Below are 14,719 nucleotides of genomic sequence, written 5' to 3' on the forward strand. Positions count from 1 at the left end.
TTAAACTCTCTGGGCCTCTCTAAAATGAGATAGGGTTGAGTTAGATAATCTCTGGGGTTCCCTTTTGCTCTAAGTCCCATGAATCTCTGACTTAGGGGGATGTGGATGATTTCATGCCATCCTATCCCACTCCCGGAAAAACGACATTAAGTCTGTGTCCTAAAAGTCCCTGGGTGTCTCAGGAGCGTCATACTTCTATACAGAGAACGGTAAAGAGCTTTAATATAGCAGATCCTCATGTCAAATTTCCCCAGGCAGCTGGTTTTCAAAGCAACAATCTGCATATATATTTTTTAAAAAGGCTTTTATCTTCTCACTCCTTTTCCCAACAGCATCAGATACATGAACAACACCCGCTTGCCTGCTCTCAGAGGTGTTTGGTTAATGGTAAATAATTACAACCCTGCTGGAACATTGGATCCCAATCACCTTGTGATATCGGCATCGGAGTATTTCTGAACAAAACCACTTTCATTATGTGGTTTGCATTAGCAGAGCTGTACCCAATAAAAATGCAATATGGGAAAATAATTAGAGAGCCTCCCTGAATAATCTTCACTAAATTATAATACTCATCTGTATTGGGCTTTCAGATCCTAAAGTCTTGGCTTAATTAGAGTGTTTTTAAGCGAACACATGTCTCTTGTGGTCTAATCTTCAGATGAGGATATTAACTATTATCTGGCCAAGAAAAATAAAACACCTACCAGCATGAAGAAAAAAGTCCTGCTCTCCTCTGTAGAGGAAGACCACAGGACCACAGAGCCAGAGCCAAAAGGGACCCTGGAGGTCACTGGGTCCAGTATCTTTATTTTACAGATGATGAAACAGAGGGCCAGAGAATGTAAGTGACTTGTCTAGGGAAATGGCAGGGCAGGGTGGGGGTGGGGGCAGGGCACAAATTATGGGAACTCAGTCCTATGGACAATTATCTTCTATTCACACCCAAGTTCTTACTCTTTTCCTCCCCTTCTCTCTCGCCTGCCTTCCTTCCTTCCTTCCTTCCTTCCTTCCTTCCTTCCTTCCTTCCTTCCTTCCTTCCTTCCTTCCTTCCTTCCTTCCTTCCTTTTTTCCTCTTTTCCTCCCTTCTCCCTCCCTCCCTTCCACATTTACTGAGTTGAAAAACCCTATGGGATAGAGAAAGATGAAGCAGATCCAAGCCCTGCCCTCAAGGAGCACAATCCAATGGAGAAAAAGACATACATGTATTTGAACAACTATACTACTATGAATCACGGGAGATGTTTTTAGACCTGTTAGTCCCTACGCCAGGAGAGGCACTTGCGGTTTAGTAACTGGCCTTGGCATCAGGAAGATCTGGGTTCATGTCCCACCTGCCTGTGCCATATGCTGGCTGGGTGACCCTGGGCAACTCACCCTCTCAGAGCCCCCCAGGAACTCTCTAAACCCAATCCCAGACTGTGAGGCTCCCATGAGGTCATGGATGGCCAGCCCATAGCAAGCCTTAAAGGCTGGTGTCCAGTCAGCTATGCTGGAATTCATCAGATCCTCACAACAAACCTGGGAGGTAGACGCTGCTGCTATCACCCCCATTTTACAGACGAGCAGCCTGAGGTTCAGAGAGGGCCAGCCACTCGCCAAGGGGTCACAGAGGAGGCAATTGGCAGAAGCAGGATTTGAATGCACGACTCTCCTGAGTCCCAGTTCCCCATTTTCCCTACTTTTACCAGACTGTGAAGAGGGCTGTAAGAGGAGGAAGTTTGTTTTTGCCTGGGAAGGCCTGTGTCTGCTAGAGTAGGGGGAGGGGGCTCATGCTGACTCATCCACACTCTGGAACCCAATTTCCCTCTGGTTCCATGGTTCACACAGCACGATCAGATGGCTGAGCAGAGCTAGGGAGTCCAAAGTGGCCCAGGGAACAGCTGCTGTTTCCTCTATTTAAACTTAATGGCTCCTATAGGGATCCCACCTGGGGCCCAGGCGCTATTAGCATTGCAGAGACAGGCTGGCCTCTTTTTGGTATCTTGTCCACACTTTGAATGTGACCTTTATGGGAGGAGTGTTTAAGAAGTAAAAACACAGGGCAGGCTCTCTTAGGCTCTGCGTAGAATTCAGTTCAATTCAATGATGACTTACTAAGCACCTACTTGGTACTATGGACAAAAGCAATGATTCTGTTATCAGAGAACCGGGGTTCAAATCCTGCTTCTAATAAGTCCTCTTGACCAAGTCCTTTTTCATGAGTCCCCTCTCCACTACACCACACTGCCTCTGTTTCCAAGTATCTTTGTGTTGGGTAAAATGGCGAAACCAAGTACAGAAGCAGAGATCTATAGAATTTAGAGTAGGAAGGGCCCCTAGAGATCCTCTGGTCCAAATCAGGTGAGGAAACTGAGGTCCAATTGGCAGAATCCCACAGGAGCTGTTTTAATGTGGCAAATTTCACTTTCTAATCTATAAAAAAAGAATGGGTTAGACTCCATAGCCTCTGAGGTCCCTTCCTTGCTCAATCTTTGATCCTAAGTCCTTTCCTTTCCTTGGGTCTCAGTTTCCTCATCTGTAAAATGAAGACATTGGACAAGATGGGTACCTTCTAGCTCTAAATGTGCAGTCCAAGAGTCCTCTGCACATCCATGCTGGGCATGGAAGGATGGAAAGTAGCTTTGTCCCCAGGTTCAAAGTGTTCAAGTAGCTGAGTGGACAAGGCAAATACATAAACAGTTATGGTACCAGGGAGATTGGGATGGGGACAAAGAGAGGGCAAGACAAAAACACCCTCGAGAAATTCGAGGAGGGCGACACCAGGAGTGGGGGCAGATCTGAGGGGGTTCCATAGAGGGAGTGGAGCTGAACTTTGACAAGAAAGATTTTCCATAGGTGAGGCCAAAAGAGGCAGCGTATTTCAGACCCATAAATCACACATGTGGGAAAGCACAGAGTGGGATTGGGAACTGCCAATCTGCCAGTTTGGCCTGAACATAGTATGCATGAAAGAGAAGAGAGGGAAATGAGGCTGGAAAGGTCAGGTGGAAAGGATGGGTGCCGCACCTCACATAGGACCCGCCATCTTCTGACTCTGCATTTGCATTGGCTGGGCAGCTGAAATTCCATCTTCTGTAGGAGTCTTTCCCCAGTTCCCCTCTCCTGCCATTACTAGTGCCCTCTCTCTGAGATCATCAGTCTGACTAGATTACCCTGTTTGTATCTTGTAGACACATGGTTATTTTCATGTTGTCTCCCCCAGTAGAATAGGCACCCCTGGAACGCAGGACTAGGTTTTTGCCTTTCTTGTATCCTCCAGAACTTGGCACAATGCCCAGCCCAGTAGTGAATACCTGTTGACTTCATAGGACTTGATACAATGAGGCCCCACTGGGATTGTGTTGACTAATCCACAACCCCTAGCTTACCTGTCGGGCTTTCTGATAAATGACACCAAACTTGAACGTGTTGTTGACTTCATGCTCATCATAGGACACAATCATTTGGGAAGCCTGGAGAAGAGGGAGATGAAAGGAGTCAGGCTGATAGCCATGTTGGGAATGGGGAAGGTGGGGTCAGGGTCGTCTCTGAAACAAAGTCCTGTCGATGGAAGGAAGATTCCACATGGGGGAAATGGGTCTATATATAAACTAGTCAAGGCGACGTGTCTGGATAAAGACACGGTGAGAGGGGGAGCTGTTCCTGGACTGGACACTTGGTCATTGAGATCCCAAGTGTCTTAGCTGTTTTCTTCAAATCCAGATTATAGGATCATTTAGAGTGGGAAGGGATCTTAGAGGTCAGTCCTACCCTGTCATTTTAGAGACGAGAGAACTGAGGCACACAGGATAGGGGACTTACTTGGGGTCACACAACTAGTAAGGATCTGAAGTAAGATTGGAAGCTAGGTCTTTCTCAGTCCAAGTCTCTATCCACTATGCCACACTGCCCCTGTTTCCAAGTGTCCTTGTGTTGGGTATGATTGGGAAACCAAGAAGAGAATGAGAGAACTCTAGAAATTAGAATAGGGAGCGTCCTAGAGATCCTCTGGTCCAAACCAGGGGAGGAAACTGGGGCCCAACTGGCAGAATCCCCCAGGAGCTGTTTGAATCTGACCCAAAGTGATAGGACTGGCTCGATCCCCAAGATGATTCTAGCTACAGTTTGGAATCAGCACATGAGTGAGCTGATGTACACACAGGGGCTGTGTGGTTTGTCTTTCTCTCCCAAAGAGGACCATGGCATCAGGGAGATGATGACATGACGTGCAATTGACTTTGATTTGAGAGAAAAAGGGATGTGCAAGGTCACCAGCTTCACTGTCTCCTCCGGGGGCTGCCAACGTGCTCAGAACCAGCATCCACTCACCAATCCTCTGACCTTGATCCCACCACTGATTTGTTTAGAAAGCCTTTCTTTTCTGAGAACCCAAAGGCATGCTTCGGTCCAGCCCCCAGCCAAAGAACAGCCAGCTCTAAATTAGGGAGATTCTCTTGTCTGCTTATCTCCCTAGATTCCTGCCCCTCCCCAGACCCCTCTAGAATGTAAGGGCCTTCAGGGCAAGGACCATTTGATCTTGATTTTGGTCTCCTCAGCAATGGCACAGCACCTGGCACATGGTAAGCTCTCAATAACCATCTGTTGGTTGATTAACTTATATCAAATCACATATCTTGAACTAGAAAGGGCCTTGGAGGCCATCTAGTCCAACCACTTCATTTTACAGATGGGTAAACTGAGTCACAAGGAGGTGGAGGGCTTGTCCAAACATCAGAGGTAGGATTTGTAAACTTCCACTGTGCCATGATACCTGTTTCCCTCTGTTTATCTATGAGTCTATCTTACCTTTCCATCTATTCATCCACCCATTAATCTATCTGCCTATCTATCCATCCATCCATCCAGCCAGCCAGCCAGCCAGCCAGCCAGCCAGCCAGCCATCTGTCTATGGATCAATCTCATGCCAGCATGCCACAGGGGATAAGGAGCTGGGCTTAGAGCCAGACAGACCTGGGTTCAAGTCTTGCCTCTGACACATCTTGGCTGGATGACCCTCAGCAGGTCCCTGAGCCTCTCTGTGCACTGTGTAGCTCTGTGATTTTTGTCTTACAGAGTTGGTGCTGACATGTATTGATAGAGGGAACTTCTTTGCCAAGATCTCCCTCATATCAGTGAAATCCTAGGTCTGGACAAAAAGAAAGTGCTTGTGTATGTGTGTAGTCAGTGACACTGAGCAGAGACCCAGCTGAGAGAGTTAGCCAAGGAGCTGAGGCTGCCGGGCTCTGGAGACCTGCTCTGATTTGCTCCCCAGGGCATGAAGCCACTGCCTGGCAGATGAGCGGTCACAGCCCCACTCCTTTAGACTTGTAAGTCCTGGTTCCTTCATTGAAACACCAGTCCCTTCCCTAGCTGCTTAGCTCTACCTGCCAGGGTTGGGCAGATCTCATTTGCACCAAATGCTGCTACTTACTGGTCCTCTGGTTCTGCATGCTCCCCACAGACCCTGACCTGATAGAACCTGGAGCACTTCTGGGTGTGTCGGGGCTTGGCTGGAGCCTGGAAAGCTCAGCTCTCACCCAAGGCTGGCAGGTTTCTAGATGGGGATGGCTGCGGTGGGTTTTTGTTTTCCCCTGAGATAATTCCTGGTCCACATCTAATTAGCCTGGTCTGCTTGGCCTGTAGCTGAGGCTCATGGGTTTGTTTGTTTTTTTTAATTGCTTTTGTTGTTTTCACCCAGACCTGAATTGAGGTCAAGAACAGGCCACGTCCTAAGGGAACCAACTAACATCCTCATGTATTAACTGGCCTCTGGTTTATTAGCTGGAGTTCGAGGAAGGGTTGGAGACCAGAGACCCACATCAGCACTGGCACCCTGAAGTCATTTCCTGGACTACAATTAAAAAAAACTGTTTCATACGCCATGTGAAATACTACCGTGATGCCCAGCCCTGATGGCCACCCTGAGGGTGCAGCAGGGGTGTGGGGGAGCAGGTTGGGAGGTAGGCAGGGGCTACTGTTTATCTACCCAAGCAGCAGTTCATTTCAGGATATCAAGCTGAATGCTGTTTGTGCCATCTGGGATCATCAGCGCCTGGCTTTCCTGTTGCCCTCACTCCAATACCTGATCTTTGAAGATAGCATGGTGTAGCGGAAAGAATACTGAACTGGGAGTCTGGAGTTCTGGGTTCTAATCCAGAATCTTCCACCACTCACTTCAGTGGGTGACTTTGGGCCAATAACTTCCCCTCTCTGGGACTCGGCTTCCCCTTCTATAAGGTGAAGGGGTTGGACAAGATTGGTAGTTTTCAAATTTTTTTTTGCTCCCATCCTGGTATTACTCTTCACTGTGACAAATTTCAGAAGGCTACAGGATGGTTGGAGATTCGTTTGCATGTGATGCTAAGCTCCATGCAGCTCAGGGCACTCCTTGAGAAGCCTGGAGCCCTCTGGTGTATTGTGAAATACCCTCTGAGGGTCACTAGACTACCTGATTACAAGGGTCCCTCTCCTTCCAGCTGTGGCAGCCTATGAGATGGCATGCTACTCTCCTTTCCCCTGGCATTGGCCACCATGGGAAGTGATCCATTCAGACAAGATGGAGATCTGGGACCTGAAGCTGGGCTATTCACAGACCAGCAGTACAAGCAAGAAGGACCAAGATGACTCTTAATGGTTATCACAATAAAGAAAGGGATAATGGCATAAAGGACAGAAGGCCAGCTTCAGAATTAGGACAATCTGGGCCCAAGTCTTGCCTCTGCCTGTGTGTCCCTGGCCAACTCAGTGCCCGAGGCAGCTCTCCAAAGACTAGAAGTGGCAGACGAGGTGCTGACCTGAACTGCTAGAAGGCTTTTTCTCACTGGGAGTTACCAAGACCAGTGAAGTTTCAGGTCTGGCCCCCTCCCCACCACCAAGAAAAAAAAATCACAATGAACAAGAGCAAGATGAAGAAAACCTTCCTAGGCTGGGGTGGAAAGTTTCTGCCCAGTATGTGGTCGTGACCTCCGATCATTAGAACTATTTCTGGGGCATGTATTCCTGGAGGAAAGAGGAGATACTTCCAGGTAGGGCTTCATGGGCATGGAAGGTGTTGTCTTGGGTATTCTTACCTTGGGGTACAGTACGGGATTGAATTTCAGTCCCACAGCATCATCACAGAAAGCCTGCAGAGAAAAAAGCTCATGCTTCAGTGACCAAAACACACACACACACACACACACACACACACACACACACACACACATTTCTTTTTTCTCTGAGAGAAAGAGTTCATTTCCCAAATGATCATGGAATAATCCTTCCCAGTATCTGGAATCTGCAAAAGGAGCTCTTCTCCAATTTCAAAATTACTTGGTGAGGAAAGGAGGCCTGTTAGGTATCCCCCACCCCAGGCCTTCTGTTTCCACCCACCCACTCACATGCCCTCTATTCCCTTCCTAAAATCCATGGCTTTTGACTCTCACAACCCAGATCATTCCATGGCCACCATCTTTCAGCAAGCAACTCCCTAGATGACTTTATTCAGGAAGAGTGACATTAGGAATACACAGAGCCTGTTAGAAAATTCTGCAGGGGGCCAGAGGCTGAATGCGGGAGGGAGGAGAGGGGGAGCTTATCTAGAGATGAAAAGAAGAGAGAAATCTGCTGTTATCCAGGGAAGCACTGTGATTCTCCCAACCATAGGCCTTGTTCCTTAGGCCTGAGCTCATCCTCTGCCCTTTCCCCAGATCTCCAATGGTACCTCTCCACTGGAGCCCAGGAAAGGGGAAGCAGACACAGCATTTACTTCTGACTCGGGCATTGATGGGATCTCGGAGGCAGGGACCTCAGGTAAAGGGTAACTTGATGGCAAGGACAGACATCCTTACTATTTCCCAACCTTATCTCTCATTTTCCCCTTGACAAATTCTCCACTCCAACAAGATCTAACTCATCATGGTCCCCAGAATATGTCCCATACACGGAGCTGCAGAGCAAGGCCAGCTTAAGGCAAGTCTATACATATACCAAGCACACTGGGGGGGGGGGGGCTGAGAGGCTGGCCTTTTTACCCTGACCCTATGGCTGTGAGTCTGGAATGGCCCTCTATTGTTACCTAGACCCAAGTCCATTGACCAGATCTATAACCAGGAATTTTGTCCCCGGGCAAGCAGTCCAAATGGTGCTCTATTTGGGGATTAGGGGGGAGAAGCAGAGACTCAGAATTATTGCCATGAGCCTGCTGCTGGGGGAAGGTCTGGTCTAGAAGCAGGACAGAGTAGGGGAAAAATACATTACATTGTACAATGTGAGCACTACTCTGTAAAGCAGGCAACAGCAATATCAACCAGATGGTTGGGACCACCTCACCCAGCCTGTCAACTAGTAGTTTTCTATCTTAGCTAATTATTCTGACTATCTAGGAATTAATCTTTTTTGTTTCTATGCTGCTAATGGGCCAAAAGTGCTGTCAGTGCCCTTTAAATAGCACCCTTCAAATTCGGTGTCCTAGGGACAAAGCCCTTATCGCCCCACCCTCGTTATAGCTCTGGCCCTCAGAGTCATGAAGGCAGGTATCAGCAGAACTCTGGCCAGAACTTTGGTGGCGCCCATGGCAGGCACGTGTTACCCACTAAAGAGGACAACCCCACCATAAGGTTCTGATGGGTCCGAACCCCACAACTAGGCGGCCCTCCCCCCAGAGCAGCCAAGGTTTCCTAGAGAGTTTGGCTTTTGTTCTTGGTTTACCTTTGCAATTTGAGGGATGCTGGGGAGTTTGCTCAGTCCAGCCAGGGGAATCCGCTCGTGAACCGTTTTCACTTTGGACCTAAGGGAAGGTGACCACACAGTGAGACACAAGGATCTCTGCGGTGACTGTGGAGTTCAGGGGCAGGAGGAGAGAGAAGAGCACCTAATTTTAGATCCTGGATGTATTTGTCTTTGGGGCAGCTAGGTGGTACATACAGAACTGTGCTTACAATTAGGAAGACTCATCTTCCTGAATTCAAATCCAGCCTTGGATACTTACTAGCTGTGTGACACTGGGCAGGTCACTTTACCCTGTTTGCCTCAGTAAAATGAGCTGGAGAAGGAAATGGCAAACCCCTCCCATACCTTTCCCAAGAAAACCCCAGATGGGGTCATGGAGAATCAGACATGAATGAACCAAATGAAAAGCAACATTTAGATTTTAACCACAGATTTTTATACATCAAATTTGCTCATTAGCTGTGTGATCTCCCCAGGCCTCAGTTTCCCCTTCTGTAAAATGAAGGGACTGGATCATTATGTTCTCTGTCTTCCCTTTCAGTCCTAGATCTATGATTTATAATCCTATGAATCCTACTATAAATGCTTCGGGGAGCGGGCTATTTAAAGAATCCCTGTGGGATGAATCATTCCATAATGCAAACAACTTCCCTCATATCCATCTGTTGGGCAAGTCTGGGTATCCAGGTGTACCCCGCCTTTGAGCAAACCCAGTATCTGGAGGCTTTTACAGAGCTACAGAACAGGGCCAGTTTTGACATGCAAGGCTGGCCAGAGGAGCAGGACAGTAGAATTGGAAGGGCTGTCAGGAACTCCCCCTCATTTTACAATAGGGAAACTGAGGCCCCAGAGAGAGGTGATTAGTTTAGGGTCATGTAAGTGAATAACAGAGCCAGGACCAGGATCTGATTCTCAGTGTACTGCTTTCTCTACTATAAATTAAAGCAAGAAGGGGGTGATTATTATGTTTAAGACCGAATCCCACCAAAGGACCCCTTTGGAGACCCAGTGCCCTGCATATATGTAAAGTCTCTTTACAGGTCTCAGAGGAGCGATGCACAGCTTTCCTTGAAACCCACATTGAGTGGACCCTTCAAGCTCATCTGCGTGGGGTTTTTGTAAAGGAGGTCTGGATGGTCACATCAGCATCATGGCTTGGGCATGAGACCTGGAGGCCCCCAGCAGACTGCCGTTGGGATCTCAGTGCCATTCGCCACATGGGGCGTCACTTTAGAGCTGGAAGGGTCCTCAAAGGCCATCAAGTTCCCAACCCTCATCTCAAGGTTGAGGAACCTTGGGCCCCGAGAGGTCAGTGACTCACTCAGGATCACTTGGGTGCATTTCCTTTGCTTGCCCCCACACCTCTTGTTGGGGCAAAGGCAGGATGGAGGAGACCCATGCCCCTTCTATTTGCCCTAGGCTTGGAAAGACACCCCAAGAAATGCCATTGGGAACATTACCCCATTTCAGATAAAGTGCTTGCTAATAGCATTTATATGGGCAGCTAGGTGGCGCCATAGTGCACAGAGTCCCGGTGGGGGAGTTAGGAGGACCTGAGTTCAAACTTGACCTCAGACACTTACTAGCTGTGTGACCCTGGGCAAGTCACTTAACCCTGTTTGCCTCGGTTTCCCCATATGTAAAATGATCTGGAGAAGGAAATGGCAAACCACTCTAGTATCTTTGCCAAGAAAACCCCAAATGGGGTCAACAACAGCAAAAGCATTTATCTAGTACATTCAAGCTTGCAGAAGGCTTTCCACACATTATCTCATTTTAGCCTCAAGAGGCAGGTATAGTTATGCCCATTTCACAGACAAGCAAACTGAGGTTTCAAGATGTTAAAGTCATCACACTGCTAGCAAATCAGAGGCCCACTAGGCCTTAAACCGGGGTCCTATCTGCTATGCCGTGCTGCCGCTCAAAGACGTCCAAATGTCACACAGGCTCCTGGCACAGTGTCTGGCTAACAGTAAGTGTTTCACAGGTTCACAAATATGTAGCTGCATGAGGTCTTAGGGGACATCTAATCCAACTCCTACTCCCTTTGGCAGATGAGGAAATTGAGGCACAGACAGGCTCTGTGACTTAACTAGAGTCACACAGCTAGAAAGTGTCTGAGGTGGGATTTGAACCCAGGTCTTCCCAATTCCAAATACACTGAGCAGCCTCTCAATAAATATTTGATTGATTAGGTGAGTGATTGATTGACTGATTGGGTTTAAAGGTGTGGTCTGATGGTAGATCAGCAGAAATTTTTTTTCTCTGATTCTTTCCTGGGGATCATAAAATCCCAGGACCTTGGTCCCATCAGTGCCTATGTATGATCAAACCCAGAGAATAAAACTCATTGTTCTAGACTGAAAAATATGCCAGAGGAAGCACAGAGCCCGTGGTTGCTCCAGATGAAGGGGCTGGCCCTTCAGGATGGCCCAAGGATGTAACCAGTCCAATCTTCTACATCTCAGCAAGAAGACACAGGATGAACGCGTCTGCACCACCTCCAGAACTGTATCCCCTGGTCTGCTTAAAAGAGCACTCCTAGGGCCCACACTAGGCCCCGGCAGTATCTGGGTTCTCACCTGAGGATGATTCGAAGGTACTCAATGCCTTCAGCCTCTTCACACTTGATGGACAGAATCAAGTTTCCCAGACTGCTGGCAGTACAATAAAAATTTAAATGATCCTAGAAGCAGAAAAAATACATTAAGAGTGAGGGGAGTGGAGGGGCAGAGGAACCTGGGGCGGCCTGCCCATCCCTCATTTGCACACCAAAGTCTCAGGCAGGAGCTGAGTGCCCTCAAAGGAATGGGAAGAGCTAAGAAGCCTAGGTTTTATGGCTAGAGATGTGTGTGTGTGTGTGTGTGTGTGTGTTGGAGATGAAAAGTAATTTAGTCTCTTAATTTCTTGCTTTGATTAAATCTCATTAATTCCTTAAAGTTTACGTCTTTAAAAAGCATCTGATCCTATAGCTAGTGCTTATAAAAGATTTCTTTAAAAATTAAGTTCATATTCTTATGCAGACTTTTAAAAATTCTACTTTGTTTACCTAAACTTAACATTTTCTTGACTTTTTTCTTGATATTTTAAAAAATATCTGGTGTCGTTAAAATAATGGATTGTATATAACACTATATTTTTCAACTTTTTTCAAAATCTAACCATCAAGACAAAGCTGATAGCTTTCTTAGTTTGGTTAATATATTTGAATATTTATACATATGATTACTTTATGTAAACAAATGTTTTCTGCATAAAAAAGGGAGGGTAGAAGATGGCAGGAATGGGCAGGTAAGTCTGGATTACAGAAAGTATTTAAAGAGATGCTATCAAAGGGTTGCCAGGTCTGGGTGCTGTTTTGATGGGCAAATCTGTACACAGATTGCTGTTAATGGTGCTGAAAGGACCCTAATCAGAAAGGGGAAGACACACAAAAGGGGTGCATACATGTGGATTGCTCTGGTGATGAAAAACAACCCTCTGACGTCTAATGCAAGGTAGGTAGTATGGTGAGGCGTTTGTTACCCCATGTTATAGATGAGGGGTCACAGCCCCTCAGAGATGGGGGGACCTGGAGGCTGTAGGTGTGAGGCCCCCAACTTACCCAGGACTCCCCTCTCTAAGAGCCCTGATACCATCCCACCTTCCAACATGGCTTATTCTACTCTTCTTTCTCAGGAGTCTCTCCTTGGGATCACAGATTTTAACGCCAGGTCCTGACTCCTAATTCAGGATGCTTTCCACTGACCCGTGTCGGTTCTCACATGGGGCTGAAGTCTCCCTCTTTCCACCCCGCACTCTGTATCCTGGGGCTCAGCAGGAGATGTGGAGCGTCTCCTTACAGACAGATGAAAGGCCCTCTCATGTACCCCCCAAGTCTGATCTTTTCCAGGCTAAATGTCCTCAGTCCTTCAGCTCATCCTCTCCTGGTAGAGTCTCCAGGTCTCTCGACATCCTAGGCCCCTTTCTCCAGACCTTGGAAACTAAGGCTCAGTCAGGGGACCTGACTTGCCCTGGCCATGAGACACCCTCTGCTGACTCCAAGACCCAGTTCAGAAGCCTCACTTTAAAAACAAAATGGTGCGAAAGTTGGCCACTGTGGCCACACCTAACTTCCTAGAGTCATAGATTGAGAGCAAGATGGGACTTCAGAGGCCATCTGGTAATTTTCAGAGAGAGAAACTGAGACCCAGGAAGATTCAGTAACCTGTGGTCTCTTCCAACTCTGAGCTCCTGTGATCCCGCAATAACAGCTGATTAACAAAAGGAATCGGGGCTGGCCCTGTCCTTGGACACCACACCAGTGAGATCTGAGGGAAGGGGGCTTCCCTGGGCAGTCAGCTCCCCAACACCAGAGTGAAGGCAAGAAGCCGAGGTACAGACAGTCCCACAAGCCCCACACACTCAATCATCCAGGTAATTTCCCTTTTCTTTTCTTTTTTCCCATTTGTTTTTATAACCTTTTAAAGAATTAAAAAAATTTTTTTTTCTTGATCCTGCTACCTTCTAAAGGATCTTTTTCCTTAGGTTGATCATCCAATCAAATTACTTCTCTGTAACCTATTCCAGCAATGACAGGGACAGAGACATAAACACGAACCCTGACTTCTCCCTATATGGAGGGTGAGTCACTACTCTTTGGAGGACTGAGTGTCAACATTTGTAGTATGCTGGTAAATGTTTAATAACCAGCTCCCTGAGGGAACATGGGGGAATGCTGGCAAATGTTTAACAACCAACTCCCTGAGGGGCAGGGGATTATGGTAAATGTTTAATAACCAGCTTCCTGAGCAGGTATGGGGGCAATGGATAGTAGTACACATTTTAAAATTTAATCTGAAATCTAGATCATCAACAAAACAAAAACCGAACCCCAATTTGTAGCCTTTGGGGATTTCCGAGGTGGGCATAAATTGTCACAGTGAAAATTTAAGTCAGCTCTTGGAAGCTAGTTTGAGCTCACCCCTGTTTACCAGCCACAACCTTGGAGACTTCTAAGAGAGGAGACAGAGAAGGAGACTGGGAAAAGGAAGAAGAGGAGGAAAAGGAGGAGGAGAAAGAGATTGGAAGGAGAGGAAGTGAGGATGGGAAGAAGAAGAAGAAGGGTCTAGGGCAGGAAGCCAGGAAGAGCGTCCCAAGCAAGCTGCCTGCAGGGAGACAGGGTTTCTCCCCCAGGCCTGTGGCCCGGTCCCCCCTGCTCACCTTCCCTAGGAAATGCTTCCTGTACGCCCGAGCTTCACCCTTGCACTCCAGCCTGTAGCCAAACATGCCAGGGCTGAGGTTTTCCTCCTCCTCCTCAAAGATGCTGCTGTCAGACGACGTCGGGGTGCCGATGTTTTCTGGGTCTTCGATCCAGTAGCCCCCAAACTGGGGCAGGATGACCAGTGGGTAAGGGCCTCCTTTTTCCACAATCTGGAAGCAATGGGGAAGTCCCATATTAGTTCCCTCTGGATGCCCTATTGCAATAGAAGGGCTTCAGGAGTAGTGTCTGAAGGCCAGAGGACAAACATGGTAGGTTTCATAGACTCAGAGCGTGAAGGGCCTCAGTAGCCAGCTAGTCTAATCCTCTCATCTTACAGATAGAGAAAACAAGGTCCAGAGACTTTAAGTGACTTGGAAGCATAGGAACATAGGTCTAGAGTTGGAAGGGAACTCTGCAGCCTTTTTTTACAGGTTAGGAAACTGAGGCCCAGAGAGTTTAAATGACTGCCCAAGGTCACACAGTAAGTGGCAAGGTCAGGATTTGAACTCAGGTCCTATAGCTACTAAATTAGTGCTATTTTCACTGCCCCAAGGACTAGGGATGGGGCATTTGTGCCAGAAAAGAGTGAGAACTTTCTAGATTCAACTGCCCAGGCTATCCTCAGAATGATTCAAGGAATGGGCTATCAATCCCATTTTACAAATAAGGAAACTGAGATCCATAAAGTGATGGACCAAAGGTCCCAGGGTGTGTCAGTGATAGAAACAGGACTAAAATCCAGGTTTCCCAACTCTTAGTCCCAAGGTACTTTGCATGGAGACCACC

The 14,719-nt window shown here is 47.5% G+C and overlaps 1 protein-coding gene across 3 annotated transcripts in view; it reads right to left on the reverse strand.

The window, feature by feature from the left end:
- Nucleotides 1-14,719, reverse strand: part of RAP1GAP2 (RAP1 GTPase activating protein 2) — a 253,579-nt gene that overhangs the window by 43,163 nt on the left and 195,697 nt on the right. For all 3 annotated transcript variants that reach the window (XR_011168643.1, XM_069089621.1, XM_069089622.1), the window contains 5 exons: nucleotides 13,894-14,103; nucleotides 11,274-11,377; nucleotides 8,671-8,749; nucleotides 7,053-7,106; nucleotides 3,372-3,455 (listed from right to left, as the gene is read on the reverse strand). Coding sequence is in view for 2 of the 3 variants with exons in the window: in XM_069089621.1 (XP_068945722.1) it covers nucleotides 3,372-3,455; nucleotides 7,053-7,106; nucleotides 8,671-8,749; nucleotides 11,274-11,377; nucleotides 13,894-14,103 (531 nt within the window). In the remaining variant the exon portion in view is untranslated. The remainder of the gene's footprint in view (nucleotides 1-3,371; nucleotides 3,456-7,052; nucleotides 7,107-8,670; nucleotides 8,750-11,273; nucleotides 11,378-13,893; nucleotides 14,104-14,719) is intronic.

This window comes from Petaurus breviceps, unplaced genomic scaffold (genome assembly GCF_028583685.1).
Source record: "Petaurus breviceps papuanus isolate PSGF00001 unplaced genomic scaffold, PetGlider_PUasm1.0 186, whole genome shotgun sequence".
NCBI classification, from domain to species: Eukaryota; Metazoa; Chordata; class Mammalia; order Diprotodontia; family Petauridae; genus Petaurus; species Petaurus breviceps.